We start from the raw sequence: 19,659 nt of genomic DNA, 5'->3' as shown, positions 1-19,659 counted from the left end.
AGAGGGGGCGGGGCGTCTCTGGGAGAGGGGGCGGGGCGTCTCTGGGAGAGGGGGCGGAGCGTCCCTAAGGGGCGGGGCGTCTCCGGGAGGGGAGCGGGGCGGGGCGTCTCCAGGAGGGGCGTGGGGAGGGCTGCGGGGCGTCTCCGTGAGGGGCGGGGGGGGCGGGGCGTGGCGGCGGGGGGCGGGGCGTCTCGGGGAGGGAGGGGGGGCACGGCAGCTGCTTCTTTACCAGGGCGGCGGCACCTGGACCGGGGACCGAACCGGGCAGAGACGGGTCAAGGAGAGGATTGCAAACGGGGGGGGGCGGGAAGTGATACAGGCGGAACGGGTTGCCCCCCCCCACCCCCCAACCCCTACTGCCTCCGCCGCTGCGTGTGAGCGGGTTCCGAGTGACTGTACGCGCAGACGGGGGCGGGCGGTCGGGCGGGCAGGCGGGCGGGCAGGCGAGCCCCGAGGTCCCGGCATGAGAGCGCGGGCCGGCTGACGGAGGCCCCTTGGCGCCAGGGGCCGGGCGAGGGAGCGGGCTGCTGGGGTCGCGGGCCTTCGGGGTACCCGCTGGTCCCCGCGTGGCCGCGGCCATGGGGGGAGCGTCTTCGTCTCCCGAGAGCGTGCGGGAGGTGCTGTCACTGCTCGCCCACAATCCGCTCGTCGCCTTCACCGGTATGGGTTCGATCCCCAAACCCTCCTGTCTCAACCCTCCTCGTACAACTACTTTACCCCTTCTAACCCCTTCATCATCAGCAGCAGCAGCATCGTCGGGCGCGACCAATCCACTGCTGGATGAATCCCACCCCACAATGACCGTGGTGATGTGAAGGGCTATGGGGCCCTGTTGTAAGTCTGCTGGCCGCGTGTGTTAAGTGTGCGGGTTTCCTATGCAAATTGGCGCTAGAGTCAATTCCATCGCTCCATCTCCACGCTGAATGATCGCTTTAGATGCCTTCCATCATTTATTTGTCTGACCGCCCAAACTAACTCGCTCGCACAGTACTGGAACATAACTCAACTTCCTTGACCCCCCCTTCTACCTAGAGTGTCCAAACCCTGGTGTCTTGATGGCCTTCACGTCAGGTTATGGGGGGGGTCTCACTGTGTGTCACTGTGTATCACTGTGTCACTGGGTGTCACTGTGTATCACTGTGTCACTGTGTATCACTGTGTGTCACTGTGTGTCACTGTGTATCACTGTGTGTCACTGTGTATCACTGTGTATCACTATCACTGTGTCACTGTGTATCACTATCACTGTGTGTCACTGTGTATCACTGTGTGTCACTGTGTATCACTGTGTGTCACTGTGTATCACTGTGTATCACTCTGTGTCACTGTGTATCACTATCACTGTGTGTCACTGTGTATCACTGTGTGTCACTGTGTGTCACTGTGTATCACTGTGTGTCACTGTGTATCACTGTGTATCACTGTGTGTCACTGTATCACTGTGTGTCACTGTGTATCACTGTGTGTCACTGTGTGTCACTGTGTATCACTCTGTGTCACTGTGTATCACTATCACTGTGTGTCACTGTGTATCACTATTACTGTGTGTCACTGTGTATCACTGTGTGTCACTGTGTGTCACTGGGTGTCACTGTGTGTCACTGGGTGTCACTGTGTGTCACTGTGTATCACTGTGTATCACTGTGTCACTGTGTATCACTGTGTGTCACTGTGTATCACTGTGTGTCACTGTGTGTCACTGTATCACTGTGTATCACTGTGTGTCACTGTGTGTCACTGGGTGTCACTGTGTGTCACTGTGTATCACTGTATCACTGTGTGTCACTGGGTGTCACTGGGTGTCACTGTGTATCACTGTGTTTCACTGTGTATCACTGTGTGTCACTGTGTGTCACTGTGTCCACTGGTTGATTGAGGGGGTCACGGAGGTGACCTGTCTGGCGTGGTTGGGGTCCATGCGCCTGTGGGTCAGAGGGTTGGTGGATTGCGTGCGGATTTGTTTGGTTTTCTGGTGCGGAGTTCAGTCGTTCTGGAGTTGGCACATGCAGAAAGTGGATTCGTTAGGCCCGTCCCGTGGATTCGCGCAATCCGAATATTTATTTACGCTGGAGGAATCCGATGAGTTATAAAGTTATTTTTTTCCACAGATGTACCATTAGGGGCGGGTCAGAACGTGATAACAAACAGTAAAAAAATACGATCGGAGTGTAAAGTATAGAATAGGTAAACAAATCGCTTAAAAAATATGCAAATAAAACTCAGCTATTTTTGTTTATCTTACCAGGTAGAGCCCAGTGAACTCTTCGCTTATTTTACTCGAGCGACCTGCCACAACTGATAACGCAACAAAAATGACTGATCATGTGGACATTTATAGCAGCCAAATTATCTAAATACTGAAGCGTTATCTTCCCCTACCTATGTATGGTGAGCTTTCTCCAGGTACTGCTGGGACGTTCATTATAATGTGCGGTGTGTGTGTGTGGCATGACTATACTGCCTGGGGTGTGTGTGTGTGCGCTATGTCGTTGTGATGTGCGTAGGAGGTGTGATGTGCCATTGGGGAGCGGTTTATGTATGTTGAACTTCTTTTGCACCGCACGTAGTCAACTGTGCTAATCGAAAATGTGATAGTTTATTTTTTGATGTGTGCATTTGTGTGGCACCCTGTGCATTGTACAGTGCCTCTACAGTGATCTGGCGTATATATGATGTGTCAATTTGGTTGTCTGGTCGTGTGACCACAGCTAACATCAGTGGCGAGTGATATATAAGAACCGGCCTCCCCTGGGTGGACTCAGCCATGTGGACTCAGTACTGAGGAGACAAAGGTGGCCGTGTGTGGTATTAGCCACTCCACCCCCTCATGTGCCATTCCGGCCTTCATAAGTGTTCTCTTACAGCACTTGCCCAGGCAGTCTGTTAAAGGCTTCACGGGGGTATCTGTGTGTTATGTCAGTGAGAGGTGTGTGTGTGGCATCTGAATATTGTGCCACGGATGTTTGGTGTGCAGGGGTCAGATGTCGAGTGGCGTGAGTTGTACCAATGTGGTGCTTGGTGTGTGTGTGTAACGCCGTTAGGGTGATGTGTCGTTGTGATGTTTGTGTGCAAGGGGGTGTCGTTTGTACTGGTTGACTCACACAGACCCACAGGCTCACATAGAGAGACCTGTGACTGACTTCCTCTTTCTATACAATTCATATTCCCACTAATTTTTTCAGCACAGGTCTTGAGTTGCATTATTACTTGACATACATCCACATTCAATTTTGATGTAAAGCTTTCGTGACTGCAGGGATTCATATTCTTGGTTCTTTCGGTAAAGTCACATAGAAGGGAAACAATTAAATAATAATTTCATATTTTTATTATTTTATTGTTTCCCTTCTACATGACTTTACCGAAAGAACCAAGAATACTAATATTGTTTTATATTTTTATTATTTTATTGTTTCCCTTCTACGTGACTTTACCGAAAGAACCAAGAATATACATCCACATTGTTTTGTATAAGGTTTTCTCTCTATACGCATGAACAGTAGAGTTTAACATTCTATAAGTCTACGGGTATCTACGTAAATCTGTTCACTGGACACCGGATATTTTTTTCAAGGATAAATACAGATTCTGATTCTGTTTATTTAAGCCCCGAGTCAAGACCTTCCTCTTCCCCTCTGTCCATGACTGATTACCTCTGTCTCTCTCTAAATTACATATGCCCAGTGTGCCTATATATATCCTTGCCCTGTGATGCAGTCGCCTTTAGCTGCTATATAAATTCACGTTCATTGTATAGACTCTGTGAGATCAGGGACTTGCACAGTGACCTAGAAACTCACACATAGGCTCATAGCGTCAAGGCTCTATAGACTCACACAGACACCCATAGACTAACACAGAGAGCAAGAGACTTGCACAGAGAGACCCATAGACTCGCACAGAGAGACCCATAGACACACAGAGAGACCCATAGACACACAGAGAGACCCATAGACTGCAAATAAACCCATAGACTCAAACGGAGACCAGTAGACTCCCACAGAGATGGAGAGATTATCTGCCCCTGTTTAAGCTGTAGGCCCTTATTACTGCCTCCTTATCAGCATCACCTCCGATTAGCACGGTTGGCTACATGTGGTGGGAAAGAAGTTTAACAAGAATACATACATCACCAATCAAATGGAATAAGGTCTTCCCAAGCCGTCTTCCAAAGCCGTAATAGCTACTCTAAAAAATAAATGTAAACACTGCTTCCGTACATTATATGGAGTTGCAGTTGTATTTAGATCCTACGTATGATTCCACATTGGACTCCCATAGAGACTCGTACAATTCACAGGGTTGCTTTGTGAGTATTAAGGCTCACGGTTTCTGTGCAGCATTTTGGGATTTGGTCGCATTTAAACCCCTGTGCAAATCCACATTGCAATTGTCTGGTATATACATTCCTTGACCCCACCTGCTGTGACGATCTCCCTCTCGCCCTTGCCCACAGAGATGTGGTACTGGGTCTTCCTGTGGGCCCTCTTCTCCTCCATCTTCGTCCACGGTTCCACGGCGCTCCTCGCCTTTGTGTCACTACGGCGCCACCGCAAGGCGCGGTTCTTCTCGGTGGCCATCGCCGTCATGGGCGTGCTGGCTCCCATCACCGGCGGCATCATCACCAGTGAGTGTGACCCCCTGACCCCTCCCACCGAGCCCCCCCCGAGCCCCCCCCCAAGCCCCCCCCCACCCCCCAACTGTGCGCTCGCCCATATGATTCGTTGTGGCCTTGGCTGTTGTCTCTAGGAATTGTTGGTGCTTCCTTAGGACACCCGCAGTGGTGAGATGTTATCTGCATTTTCTGGTATGCAGGAGGCCGTCAGTTGGATCCCGACTCTGACGCCTGCTGTATATTTGGAGTTTGTGTGTTTTCTCTCTCTCCCCGTGGTCGTGTGGATTGTTCCCCGGGTCCTCAGGTTTTTCCCTCCACATTTAGAAACACGTGTTGAGAGTATTTGGTTGTGATACATTTCCACGTGATAAGCCACTTCGTTGAGCTATCATTTGTGGCCAGGTCACCTGTGAAAAAGAGCTATATAGGTCAGTTGGCTTTACCTGGTAGAAGAGGTTTTTTTTTAATAAATGGAATAGTTTAAGTTCAAGTTTGACATCCAGAATAAACACCTCATTGGAGACCCACACATCACATACTCCTGGCTTTGATATCCTTCAAAGACACTGGTATAACCATCAACCACAGGAGAGCATCAACTGGCCAATGCGCACATCTCCGTTGTTGGTGGAAAGTGAAGACACAAGCCACAGTATTGCGATTGTGGCCATGCGACCCAAACCATGGGGGGCCGTACAGTAAATCACGGTAGGCTGTGCTGCTCAACGGAGGAATGGCATTTAGCTACAGTACATATTGCCATACAAAAGGATAAAATAGTTCCAAGTTTCCAGTTTATTTAGTTTCACCGAGTAAGTACTCAAGAGCCCGAGAGTCTCATCTGCATGAGTGACCTGAGACCAATGACCCTGGCTGCCCCTGGCTGCCCCTGGCTGCCCCTGGCTGCCCCTGGCTGCCCCTGGGTGCCCTGGGTGCCCCTGGCTGGCCGGGCTGCTCCTGGCTGCCTCTGGCTGCTCATTGTTGTTGGTGCTCGTCCACCGTTGCGGCGTCCCCCGGCTGTACCACGGTGTCGCTCTTTCCTCCCTACCGTATTTCTCGTAACACGCTAATTTTACCATGAGTCATTGTTAAAAAAAAAATGTCCAAGCCAAATTTTCTTCGAGGAAGTGTACTTTTTTTATTGAATATTGATCGTGTTTGTGCGCTGTTTTTAATTTCTTCTGAAGCGTGATTGTTTTTGCCCTGATTTCTATTTGCTTCTTGGTTGTACTTTTTCTTTTATTGCTTTCATCAATTTTGGTGGCCTGGGAACACTCATCCTTGTCTCTTGAGTTCCCACCCAGAAACTAACTCGCTGTAACCACCACGGTATTTTGGCCAGACATTCTCGTCTCCCCCGTTGACCTTTGGTATCTTTCTTACGCTCAGTCTCACCGGTAATGCAGACTGGTCCCCAAGCCATCTCGTCTGATCATGCGGCCCACAAAAATGTAGCCTTCCTTATCGCTGTAACGTTTTATAATTTAACAACCTTTAAAGGTCATATGAACATTTTATGGCTGAGGCTTTCAAAATGTAGTCCACAGCCTGGATTGTTTTTGCATTTACCATTCATTTACATTTACACGTAAACTGGAGGTTTTCATTTGCGTAGCTGCTGCAGCACATTATCATCATCGGTCACGATTACCCAACAGTTGTGTTGTCTATTGCCTCTGACATGACATCAGGTGCTGTTCGTGCTTGTGCTCGGTATGTAGCGACGCATCGATTTATCGATAAAAAAATATTCTCATGCTCATGATACAAGCATCTGATCATAGAGTGTTGCGAGGATAGGTTATGTTTTATTTGTGAAGCATGTGTGAGGGTGATAATATGAATGTAACGTTCATGATAATGGTGTAAACAAAACTGTACAAAATAGACGGAAACAAATTTACACGAGACCGGTTCACAAATAACCGGTTTTCGAATCAAATCTTGATCTAAAATTTTGGCACTCCATCGAATCACTGGAGGAGCGAATGGCTACAAGCCTAATTGGTTTCGATCCATTGATGCCTGCTTTGTTGGGGATATTTTATCTCTTGGTGCCTGTGCACCGGTTATAAATAAATGTGTTCATTTAATGACTGATTATTCTAAGCCTTCATTTGGATGGGAGATTTCAAAAGCAGGACCGGACTTCAGAGTGGGGCTCGTCGTGGATTCCGTTGAGTCTTTTCGCCTCCCCCATGCTGTTTGTGGTTTTTTGCTGCGGTGGCCGAGATGTTAACTGCCTCGCCTGGTATACAGGAGGTCGTGGGTTTCATCCCGAGCCTGACGCCTGTACATTTGGAGTTTGCATGTTCTCCATGTGGTTACGTGGATTTTTCTGCGTGTCCTCCGGTTTTCCCCTCCACATTCAGAATCAACATGCATTAAGAGTATTTGGCTGCTCTAAACTTCCACATGATAAGTTTCGTTGAGCTATCATTTGTGATAGCCAGGTCGCGTCTGAACAATAGCTATACAGCTCAGTGGGGCCTTACCTGGTAAAATTAAAAATTGTTTAGTTTGTAGTTTTCATTAAATTAAGAGTTTTTGCTTCAACCAGAGTGACGGAGAGGACGGTGTCTGCTGATGACACTTGACATTACAGATGCCGACGATGCCGATGATGCACACTGTGAAGGCATTGTTCGCGCCATGTCCTTCTCCTATGCGTTTCTCGAGTCATACCGGCACGACGTCCGACGTTTCGTTCCACGTGCCGGCAGCAGCTTCCTCGAGGAACTGAAATTGAGCTTAATCGAGCTTCGGTTTCTTAAGCTCCCACCATGCGAGAGCGAAACATCGGACATCGTGCTGAGGTGGCGTGCGCGGACAAAAATAAACTAACACGCACGGGAGAGCTGCGCCGCTATTAAGCTGCGGGAGACGCCGGGAGGCTCGCCCTGCTTGAGTCGGAATTGCTCTCGGCTCCCGGCTCTGGCAAGGTGCCAAGGTGTTTTGGCGACACGAGCCCAGTGAATTGCCGAGTCCGTGATCTGCGCGACCGAGATGCATCAAGCATGCCACACGCTCTGTACTTTGCACTGCCTTGCAGCAGCAACTTTTACCCATTACCGGCTGCTGTGAATGGTGGTTGTAAAAGGCCAGATGGGGAAGCGTCATAAACTGTATAGGCCGCAACGTACGTTGCGCAGGAGGAGAGATGCAGACGATTTGTGTGGAGGGGGGGGGGGTAGAGCACACGGCAGCCGATTGAACGCTCGCCCAATTTAAACACTAACCGTTGAGACAATGGAATCGCTCGTACTCAACCTAAGCAACCAGTCAACCAGACACTTAATAGGAGCTCTACTCTTTCACCGAACCTTCTTTCCAGGCAGACACGAGTACTTTCCCTCCGTAGCGCTAACCGCCAACCACCTAGCCAAGCTGACACTTGTACCGGCTCTACCATTCCCACTAACCTTAACCAACCAGCAAGTAGTTCCTGCCCTACCCTTACCCCCTAACCGATTAATAAACCAGACACGAGCACCAGCCCTGCCGCTGATCCCAATAACCATACAAACGCCCCCCCCCCCCCCCTTTCAATTCAAATGTGTTTTTTCCTTTCAGTTTTGGCTTTCACATCGCAAATGTTCATCACAGTAGTCGAGGTGCAATCCGGGTACTCACTCTGCTTTGTAGAAGTCAATAAAAGTTTATTAATTATTTCCCCCCCCCCTCCTCAAAAAAATTAAAATAAAATGAAGGGCATGGCTCACCGAGCCCGGATGGAGACCAGCATGTCGCCCGCCGGCACAGTGTAAATCCATGGGGGGGGGGGGGGGTAGGCTTTGGGGGCGGGGATGTGATGGGGGTGATCACCCTCCCCCTTGAGACCATGTAAATGTGTATTTTATTGATGTTGACTGAAGAATATATGTTGTTCAGTCAACATCAATAAAATACACATTTACATGGTCTCAAGGGGGAGGGTGATCATATGTTGTTGGGGTTTTTTTATCAATGTGAAGATGCCATATTTAAAAAGCGTAACATTTCGGGACCACCTCCCTTGGGAAGTTTCTAGATCCACCTCGGTGTCGATGGCGGGAGTCTGGGGCATCTGTTTACTGGATGTCTTTGGACCCAAGTTGAGAGCACAAGGTCAGACAAAGTCATCCGGAGACCGTTGAGGCAACGACACCGTCTGAATTTTAATCTCCCGCCTCCACTCACCCCAACAATAGTTGTGCAACTTGCAAAGATCGTAAAATCTGAGAAACAACGAGCTGGCGACACACCAAGAGCTAACCAGTTGAGCGTTGAGCGGCAGCGTGCGACGACGCTGTGCTACGTGTGTCGGCAAGGCAGAGCAGGGGTTAAAGGTTGGCTGGTGGCCTGAAATGTGTGTTGGCCCGCTCTCTATCGTTCACCGATGTTGGCAATGTACGTACAGCCCTTCGTCAATACACTGCTGGATGGAGGCCTGTTGGTCGTGGGCAGGGGTCGGCAACCAAAATAACAAGAAGAGACAGTTTTTTTATTGCATCACAAAAAAAATTCAAGAGGCACAACGCATGTCAAATAAATGACGTCACGAAGCAGCAGTCCTTAAAGAGCCGCATGTGGCTCCGGAGCCGCAGGCTGCCGACCTCTGGTCATGGAGACTGTTATTTAATCAGTCTGTTTCCTATAATGCGGTAGTTGCGTTCCTGAAGAACACCGCATTATGGAAAAAGCACGTTGTAATGAAACAATACATAATGTAGGGCAAAGCACAGTCCGTGATAACACGCGAGATGGGCACGCAGGCTGAACAAAGCCTCAGGCGCGTGGGTAGCGCCTAGAAGCATCCAGCAGCATCCCACTGCCTTGTGCAATGCTACGCAGAGACAGCCGTACGACCGCTTATTACTAAGTTTTGATTTAAAGCTTTCGTGACTGCAGGGATTCATATTCTTGGTTCTTTCGGTAAAGTCACGTAGAAGGGAAAGAAAATAATAAAAATATAAAACAATAAAATTCTCATGACGTTTCGACTGCAACACAAGCAATCATCATCAGGTGTGAAAACCACAGCAAGAAAATTTGAAAAAAGTGGCGTTTTTTTAACGTTAGCACCATGGAGAGCGATTTGGCAGTTATTCAGATGGACGAGTCCATCTATTTTGATTTAAAGCTTTCGTGACTGCAGTAATTCATATTCTTAGTTTTTTCAGACAGCATACATTATAAAAAATTTCGTCTCCCCCCTCCTCTTTTCAGAATATAGATGGACTAGTCCTGGGTAAACTGCCAAATCGTTGCGCGTGGCGCTAACGTTTTTTATAAATAAATAAATGCGCCGTTTAAAAATAAATTTATGCGAACCAACACACCTGAAGATGACCGTTTGAGTTATGGTCGAAACGTCGTGAGAATTTTTTTATTGTTTTATATATATTTTATTATTTTGTTGTTTCTCTTCAACGTGACTTTACCGAAAAAACTAAGAATGTGAGTCCATCTATGTTCCGAAAAGAGGAGGGGGGAGACGAAAATAATGGATGCGGTCTGAAAGCCACCGTAAGCGTGAACAATCAATTAAGAACCGAAATGGTTTATCAAATCCTTCCAATGATTGCGAAACCAGAATCCATCTTCTCGGTTGAAATTGTTTCTGTGTTTGTATATGTGGATAGCCTCATGAACGAATCTCTCATGGAAGCCAGATGGCTTGCAAAGAACATCTGTCTTGGAGAAGTCAATGTCATGTGAGCCTACTGAATTATAACAGTGATCTGCCACGGGCGAGGTGTTGGTCCTACCGTGTTTTAGGTCTGCTTTGTGTTCACGAATGCGGTCCGAGACATGTCGTTTGGTTTCTCCAATGTAACTACTACCACAGAGGCAACTTAGTTTGTAGACGCCAGGGTACTGTATGTCCGGAATCACATCTTTTACAGACGGAACCAGATCACGGATTTTATGTAATGTGTTGAATCGGACCTGGATCTTGTGTTTATTCAAGATTTTGGAGATATTTTTTGTGATCCCCGCAATGTAGGGTAAAGTGATGGTTTTGAAAGGCTCCTCAAGAGGGTCCTTCTTCATGGTTGGAGTGATAGCTTTGCGGATTGTGTAGTCAGAGTAACCATTAGCCTTAAGAGCTTGGTGTACATGCTTGAGTTCACTGGCTATGTGTTCCTGGTGGGATATGCATTGGGCTCTATGGTGCAGAGTCTTGATGAGGGAATTCTTCTGGGATGGATGGTGGTAGGAATCCGGTTTCAGGTAAGCATCCGTATGGGTAGCTTTCCTGTAGGCAGTGGCTCATTGATATCGCTCGACACTGATGTTAGCCATGGTTCACAATCGAAGTCAGGTTCCCACAGTGGTAGCCAAGAGCACAAACCGTTGTGTTTCCCTTCTCCGTGACTTTACCGAAAGAACAAAGAATACGCTTATTACTTCTCGCGCAGCGTAGTTCTGTTCACGCTCAATCGCGTTATATCCAATCCGCGTTGTGAAATCACGCGGCGTTATAGGAGAACAGTGTGTACTTCATCACACGGAGGGGGGACCCAGGACCGGTTTAGATATCGCTCCACACTGATGTTACCCATGGTTCGCAATCGAACTCAGGTTCGCACAGTGGTAGCCAAGAGCACACATCGTTGTGCTACAGCTCCCCACTGACATTAATAATGCATTTTTTTTACAGGTATGCCTCATTGAGTGTCAAAACTGTTTTCCAGGAGAGTCCAATTCTTATAAAAAATGTTTTATAAAAAGTGTTTTTTTGCGTTCGGGAGAAAACTATGATATCCAGAGAAAACCTTGCTTACGCGAGGCTAGACCTCGAAGGTCCACACCGATGGGTTCATGAACCCACTTACCCCATACTGCGAGCTCATGGCTGAGGGCCGTTGGAAGAGTTTCACAAATCTTCCAAAAGATACAAAAACCTTTTCCTCCAAAGCATTGGCCCGCTGCCGCCTGCTAACGCTGTTCTCTCCGCCCCCCCCTCCCCGTCCCCCCTTCCCCCCCCCCTCCCATGCCCCCCCCCCCCCCCGCCAGGTGCCGCGGTGGCCGGCGTTTACCGCGCCGCCGGCAAGACTATGCTTCCGCTGGAGGCGCTGGTGTTTGGCTCGGGGCAGACGGTCATCACCGTCATCATATCCGCCGCGCGCCTCCTCGCCAGCCTCTGATCGCCGGCCCACGATCCTCCCACGTCGTTCTCCGAGAGCCAGACCGAGATGGAGGCAGCAGCGGTTCAGTGCCAGGACGAACGGACGGACGGACGGACGGACGGACACCGCGTGCGCTCGTTTGCTGGCGCCCGTTCCGCCAACGTGGAATTGAGCCGGCTGGCAGCGGAGTTCCAGACGGCGCGGATGAAAGCCAAAGTTCGCTCTGCTGGGATTTGGGGCCTGTCTGCGAGGGGCTGCGAACTCTCCGTTATGTTGGCGAAAGCGATTTATTGCCGCCGCGGGTAATTCCTGGCGGGTGATGCGCTTTGCAGTTAAGAAGATGGAAACAATTGCGAACGGCGCTGACCGCGTGGAGGCGCTGCCGACGACGTTTCGCCCGTCGCGTGATGCAACTGGCCTGGCCTTCCAGCGCGTACGTGCATGGTGTGTGCGAGTGCATGATTCGTGTGTTTTCGCGTACGCGCGCGAGTGCACACACGCGTGCGTGCACTCACGCGCGCGCGCACAAGCGGTGGATGTGACGCCGGCAGATTTCGCGCATGTGTGCCGTGTGCATGATTTGTGTGCACGTGGGTGTGTGAGCGTGCGTGTAAGTGGCGTGGTACTGTATGTGGTGTTTGCGGGTGCCCGAGTGTGCAGCTTCATGTCCTGGTTGTGCAGCGTCGTGTTCCGGTAACGTCCCCCTGTGGACGGCAACCCGCACAGCGAGCCCTTGACCACGGTGGAGAAAGACCGTCGGGCACGTGATATTGCATCGATTCGTCGATTAAACGATCGATTCTGATGCTCGCGAATACATGCAAAGCAATACGTGTAAAAAAGCATCGTTTACAACCTGGCGCATATTGCGTGCAAATCACGTGCCCGCATTAACATTTGAGGCTAGCGGAGCGAACAAAGCTGTACAAATCAAACGGAACGAGCGGGGAACATCAGAGGCGAGACGTTAAAACGGAGGCCAAAAGAATTGCATCCGATCGCAACCCTTGAAACATGACAATTCATCGAATCGCTCGGTAGGTGAATTGCCACGTGCCTTGGAGTGACGCAGCGAGGAATACGCAGAGTTTATAAAGCGTTTATAAATTGCACAGTACCTCGGGGACCAGGGTTCTTCAACTATAGTTACCAGCGGGCCGCATAACAACATTGTCATGTCATGGGGTGCCCCGTGCCGTCACACGTCAAGTACTGTACAAATGTTAAAGTCTGTACGTACGATCGCTAATCTATCTCTCGTCTCCAGGTCTCTTCTTACTCTTATTGATCTCACCTTATTCTCAGAAATGTTTACCTCCCATCTTCAGGTCTCTCATCTCTGCTGTCTGCAACTTGGCTCCATGCCTTGTTTATCTCCCTTTTGTCTCGATAATCAGCTGGCCATAGCTTGGCGCCACTCTTGCGAGCTTTTTCCTGGCCAGATTTGTGGCCCGTGGAGGCCGCCAGTTGAAGAACCCTGATTGTAGACGGGAGCTCAAGAGAGAAAGCGCTGGGTTTCCCCACCAAACCTCCCAGCGCTTCCCACAGGTGTCCGCGCGGCACTCGGGACGCCGATTCCTTCCGACCCAGCTGATTGACGCTCGTCGCCTTCGCACTGTGAGAAGGTTTCGGTCGCCGCTGCTCACCAGCCGACTTGGTGGGTCTCGTGAGCACGAGATGCAGAGGTGGCTTCTCGCAGCAGTACAAACCTCCGATTACTGGGGGTCGCTCTGGCTCAGTTGGGTTGAGCCATTTCTGCTGTGTAAATTGATCAAATCAAATTTGTATTTGAAATATAACGTAATATACATGCCCCATCAGCAATATTTTTTTTGCGCTGTCCTCAAAAGATCCCAAGGTCACCTCCCAGATTTTAATGACAATCTAACACTCCCAGAATTCCGTGTTTACCAATTTCCAGTCGTCACTGAATGGAAGTGCAAATGGGCAGAATTGGTGAACGTCGCAACCCAGGTAGTGGAGTCATGACAGCAGTATTTTAATTTCTGCGATTTCCCTCCCCCCCCCCCCTCGTGCCACCTCGGACTAAAACGAAACTTTGTATTTTAACAGGTAAGGCCCACTGAGCTATATAGCTCTTTTTTCAGAAGGGACCTGGCTATGACAAATGATAGCTCAGCAAAGTGGCTTATCGCTTGGACGTTTATAGCAGCCAAAAACTCTAAACGCACGTTGATTCTAAGGGAAAAAACCGGAGTGCCCGGAGAAAATTCCATGCGGCCACGGGGAGAGCATGCAAACTCTAATTATACAGGTGCTATGGTTGAGGTCAAACCCACGACCTCCTGTATACCAGGCGAGGCAGATAACATCTCACCACCAGAGCCACCAACCTGCGCCCTTCCCCCGGTGCTTGGCAACCACCAGTCCATCGGCCCTGGTCTCGGTTCAACTCGGTTCTCTGGGCCCGCATCGGATTTGCTCGTGCGATTATTGAAATGGCAATGTCACACCGTGAAATAGGGAGGGAAGGAAAAAAAAAGAGGAGGGAAAATTAAGGCCATAAATAGTAAGGGCCGATGCGGTTGCCAAGGGAGAGTGTGGGTGTTTTGGCAGATGTTGTTTGAGAGTTAATTTACTGTGAGATGGATAGCAAGTGTGTGTGTGTGACATATCTGCGCGGCAAATGTTGTCCCGTGGCATTTAGCCCGGGGTGGGGGTTCTCGTTCCGGGGTTCCACGCGCACGTGTGAGTGTGTCTCTGTATGAACCTGGCGACCTGAGTTTGATTCCCAGCAAGTGGTGACTGAACTGGTCCTGGACCACCCCGAGACTGACTCAACCTTCAATGAGTACCCGGTGCCGTGGGCAACAGCATTGAGGAGGCAAAGGTGGCCAGGGGTGGTGCTGTTCCACACGCCATTCCTTTTATGTGTCATTCTGGCCTTAATAAATATTCGCTAATAGCACTTGCCACAACAGTGTGTATGGCTACACGGGGGTTCTTTGTCATTGTTGTGTGTGTATATATGGGGTGTGGTCATAATTTTTAATGCTACAGTGTAATAAATATTGTTTATACAATGCTGATGTTAGGCTAACTTCCAAGCCCCTGTGTACTACTTGGTGAATATGATCATTGGTATGTTGGTGACTTAATTTAATATATGATGTGTGGTGAGAGGTAGGACTTTGACTACCCCTCCTATGAGTGTGTGTATATTTATACACACAATTACAAAGACTTCCACATAGCCTACATCAATTGTTAAGACAAGTGCTGTTAGCTTCCATCTATTAAGCCTGGTGTGGTGCACGAGAGGGCGGGGAGTTTGCTGCATAAATAACTAAATAAAACCCACGAGTAATAATATATTATTATTGTTACATGGGCCGGTCGTCAGAATATTCAGTTTGAGATGATCACGGTCAACGCCACCATACGTTGCCATGGCTTGCTTCTCTATGCTAGATCCGTGCACTGTTGTAAGGTCGGCATGCGTCCTCCAAGAACCATTCTTGCAGTGTTGCACCATCTGGCTTTGAGTGTTCTCGTTTCGTCTCTGAACTCTGGGTACCACTCCAGTGCCTGCTTAGGCAACCTGGCCTCCTCCATCCTACACGTGTCCCACCCACCAGTATCTCTACTCCATAATGGCATCTACAACTGTTTCTTTCAATGCGTGGTCATTGGACGTGTTAAATGGTCTTTTTTTTTACAACGATCTGCTCTGATACCCAACCCCCCCTGTTCCTTTTCCAAAAACGTCACACAGACACCTGCCGCGTAGGTGTTCAAGGTCGTGGCGCACAGCTCTGCGGTGCGTGTTCGGGTTGTACTGACACCTGTTGTTTGGGACGATGTCCGACGTTTTGCTCCACGAGCTTCTTCAATACTGATACCAACATTTTGCTCTGGGTAGCCGTAGGTTTCAGGAAACTGAAACTTCTAAAGCTCCCAGCACTTTGAGCGAGGTGTCGTGGTATCGTGCCAAACGACGTGCGTCTAAACACGCGCACTAGCTGGACCCCGGGCACCTCTTTAAAGCTGGTAACCCACGTAGCTTGGCCTTCACAGGAGCAATCGACGGGATAAAGCGTTTTCTGAACCCCCCGGGGGCCCGACTGGTTTTATATGTACATAGACACGCGGTGGATACTTATTATTATACAATATTCTTGTACATACTGTATTTATTCCGAAATATTTTATTTTTTTAAGGGTTTGTGTTTCTACAGTGTGTACGAGCGTCGCAAATGGGGGTTTGTGTTGGATGCCGGTTTTAAATGTGATGTGTAATGGTGCCCACTTTCGCACGCAAAAAAACACAACCCGCAGTGTTCGCCTCCCTGAGTTGGATTTGTGACCCTGGATGTACATAATACACTGTTACACGTGTACGAGCCACGCACGAGGTACCGTGTCGTTATTTCCCACTCTGCAGTATGTCTTGGGGATACACGTGGAACGTCGGGGGCCAACTTTGGCCCAACTGTTCCAATTGCATGCCAGCAGCTGGCCCACGGTTGCACCTTTAGAAAGCGATGCCTCATGTCTTTGACCAACCAGTGAGCTGGCCGGGTGGCTCAAAAGGCTAACTGTGTTGGGTCACTGGTCCAGTCCTGGAAACCTGAGCTCGAGTCCCTGGCCACAGCCAACATCAGTGACAAGTGATATCTGAATTGGCCCTAACCCCTTCACAATCACCCTCAATCCACACAAAATCCCCACCCTCCAAAAGGCGTGGGGAGTCACTCAACCAACGCTGGCTCGTGATGAAATGGCAAGTCGCAGCTACACTGGGCAGGCTGTGACTGGCAAGTGTCCTTCACACTGGGTGGGTAAGTCAGGCGCTGGAATGTGCTTCTGTGTGTGTGTGGTGCAGGCTGTAGCGAAGTGGAAGAGAATTACCCTGGGGCCAATCGACTAGAAAACAATCTAAACTAATACACAGACGGGAGGTATGTTTCACCATCTACATCGCTACTCTATTAGAATCGGGTTTGTTTTTCTTTCTGTGAGTCACTTTCTCGGTCATAGGACTGATGCAAGTTTATGTTTGTCTTGAAGAGCAACGTCAGGGATCTTTCTGATCCGGAAGGAATCCGGGACCTATGGTATCGTCGATGAGTTTTGCACGTCCTATGACCTTTGAGATAGTTTAAAAAAAAAGAACTAACCGATTATGCTCGCCACGTTAACCGAATAAGGTACAGTGATACCCCGATTTGCGTTACCCCCCCTCTCACATTGTTTTGCAAATACGTCGTGGCTTTATCACTACCACTCCTACCTCATTTGCGTCGCCTCAAGCCACACGCATCGCCCGTCTTTCCTGGGATTCGTCGCCTCTCAGCCTTCGCCTCCACCACCTAACCCTGGACACTGCTTTGATTGACACAAGCCTTAGATATTCGTCACAACCTTTCAGGAACTCATCCCCGACGTACACCGGGGTTTTGTTTGCATTAGCCGAGTGTTTAAAGCCAATTTTAGAGGGGGTGTTGAAAGGGCGCGGCACCAGCTGGAGACGAGACGGGCTGATGTGGTACGGGAGGATGTGGAGCTGATTTAACTTGCCGATGATCGGTACCAGGGATGTCAAGATCGGGCCTCTGCGGAGGAGGCTCGTGAAGGACGCTCCTGGGCGGTTACGAGGCTGCTGCCAACTTATCCGTTTCGTCGCCAGGTTGATCAACTTTCAATTGTGGACAATAGCGACAGAGCGATGACGCCAAATGTGAGTGGTTAACATCACAACTCGTTATTGGGGGGGCAAGGCGCTGTGCAAGTGATGGAGGTGGCGGGTCACGTTGAACTAGGAACTCAGATTTAGATAAACAAAAAAATATATAAAAAACAGAATACAGTTTTTGGGTTAGATCGCGTAAATATCAAGGTGTCGTTAAACCCGCCACCACCCGACACAGTTCAATTTGTCAGGTTCGTCACGTAAACAAAACGTGCCAATTGGTTACTAACTTCAGCACACCTTTGCGTTGGAGAGTAAACACACGACATTTACCATTCAAGTACGACGTTTCGCTGTTGATCACGACCAGCTTCGTCAGGCGATTGGCCAGAATTGTGAAGAAGTGTTCCGGTCTTAAATCGAGGAGTTAAGGTGTTGTCATTATTGAGCCTATCAGGCGCGAATACCAGAGGGGGGAGGGGGGTGAATGTAGTCCTATAAATTACAATGGATCATGTCCGTCTGAGAATCTGCAGTACCTATTATTGGTTGGGTGCTTGGCGGTTATCACGTGAAGTGAAGCAGACGCAACTCCTAAGGGGCCGTCCATAAATGACGTCACGCACCTGGGGGGGGGGATCAGACGATGTGTGACGAGGGGGGGGGGTTTTGAGAAATGTGACGTCACATCAAAATGCGCAACTTTAAATAAATATAGACAACACGTTCTACTTAATTAAATATACTTTTTTATATAAATGTTTTCTCCTACAACATCAGAGTGCAGCGCCACATTAAATACGCACTACAATGACAATAGTTTAAAGCGATTTGAAGCATGTTTTATATATTTTGGGTGGGGGGGGGGGCAGAGCTTTGTGACGTCATATTTGAGGGGGGTCTGACTTTTTGTGACGACGTGTGACGACGAGGGGGGGGTCAAATCGCGTGACGTCATTTATGGACGGTCCCCAAGCTCTGCCGTCCTCTCTATATATTATACGTATGTGTGCGTGTTGAACTTATTTCGCACCGTACATAGCCAATCGGAGGTGTGTGGGGGGACGGACAGACTAAACACAACAAATATTAAGATGTTTATATCGGTCGTTTAATGACTGTTTACATGCGGGAGGGAAACTGGAGCGCCCGGAGAAAATCCACGGCGAGCGAGGGTGGACGACGCTCCAGCCCAGTGTGCTTCACTCATTTTCAGAGTGGAGTTTGGGGGGGGGGGGCACATTCGCCGATAAGACATCATCAGTGTGTTTGAGGGCCGCCACACATTTGAAACCATTGTTGGGTTTGACAGCAGCACGATGATGATGATGGGGGTGGGGGGTGTTGTCACGTGCTGTGTATTGTTGGGGGCCCGCGGGGCTTGCAATGAGGAACGCTGCCCTCGCCCATCCAGGCCCAACAGGCGGAGTCCACATTTGTTGCTGTGACACCATCTCCTGGTGAGCACAGGGTATTCTGACAACCTCGACGCCCATGTGAAGGCAGCTTCGCGACATCCATCAGCCCTCGGGTGTTGTATTACAGGCTTGCGACACACATTAGACATCCCTTCCCCTTACGAGCATCACATTCAACTGCCCTCGATCAGCACCTTCCACCCCGATGACAGCACCAATTCGCGACCACCATCATCTCTCGCCCATGTGGGTCACAACGACCACCATCACAATGGCATGGCAAGTGTCACTTGAGCGCCACGTAATTGTTACGGAGTTGCTTCAAGTAAGCAACATCGATGCACCTTGCCGAGATTCGCTCTCGGGAATACTTTGTCCGCTTTTCCGGCGACTTTTATTTTTGTAGTCGACATTCGAATAACGAGCTCGCGACGCCTCGGGACTTTCTTAGTTTTATCTGGAAGTTGACAAACTGCTTCAAGTATATATTTTTTTCTTAAACACGTAGTAGGCTTTCGCGACCGATATCCAGAATAAAAGGTTTTATTGGGGGGTGAGATTGTGTAAATATAAATGTGTCGTTCAGCCACCACCCGACGGCCAACTCGCCTGATAAAGCTGGTTGTAGTCACCATCGAAACGTCGTACTTGAATTGCAAATGCTGTGGGTTTACCTCTGCAACACACCGGAGTGCTGAAACAGACAGCTAATTTAATAGCTGGCAACCCCTTATCAGCGCCTGCCTTATTACGGACCAATCCAGACCTTACTGGTCACCCCGTGCCCCTATAAATCTCAACGTTCATCCTACAAAGTCCCATCACAAGGGAGAAAAAAAAACAAATATACAGAACAAT

The 19,659-nt window shown here is 49.2% G+C and overlaps 1 protein-coding gene and 1 long non-coding RNA gene across 2 annotated transcripts in view; both read left to right on the top strand.

The window, feature by feature from the left end:
- The window catches only part of LOC142929146 (uncharacterized), a 76,356-nt gene that overhangs the window by 16,896 nt on the left and 39,801 nt on the right, over positions 1 to 19,659 (top strand). The gene's annotated exons all lie outside the window — the stretch shown is intronic.
- Positions 213 to 16,098, top strand: TMEM170B (transmembrane protein 170B). The gene is made up of 3 exons (XM_032960387.2): positions 213 to 660; positions 4,457 to 4,627; positions 11,618 to 16,098. Exons 1-3 carry the CDS (start codon positions 579 to 581, stop codon positions 11,746 to 11,748), a joined length of 384 nt encoding a protein of 127 aa, XP_032816278.1. The 5' UTR covers positions 213 to 578; the 3' UTR covers positions 11,749 to 16,098.

This window comes from Petromyzon marinus, chromosome 25 (genome assembly GCF_048934315.1).
Source record: "Petromyzon marinus isolate PM22_M1 ecotype Great Lakes invasive population chromosome 25, UKy_Petmar_22M1.pri1.0, whole genome shotgun sequence".
Lineage (NCBI taxonomy): Eukaryota > Metazoa > Chordata > Hyperoartia > Petromyzontiformes > Petromyzontidae > Petromyzon > Petromyzon marinus.
Note: the sequence above shows the minus strand (reverse complement) of the source record. Positions and strands in the feature narration are given on the sequence as shown.

Coding starts and splice junctions, on each gene's coding strand:
- TMEM170B (XM_032960387.2), top strand. CDS start 579: ATGGGGGGAGCGTCTTCGTCTCCCGAGAGCGTGCGGGAGGTGCTGTCA. Junction 661..4,456: donor TCCGCTCGTCGCCTTCACCG/GTATGGGTTCGA, acceptor CCTTGCCCACAG/AGATGTGGTACTGGGTCTTC. Junction 4,628..11,617: donor CACCGGCGGCATCATCACCA/GTGAGTGTGACC, acceptor CCCCCCCGCCAG/GTGCCGCGGTGGCCGGCGTT.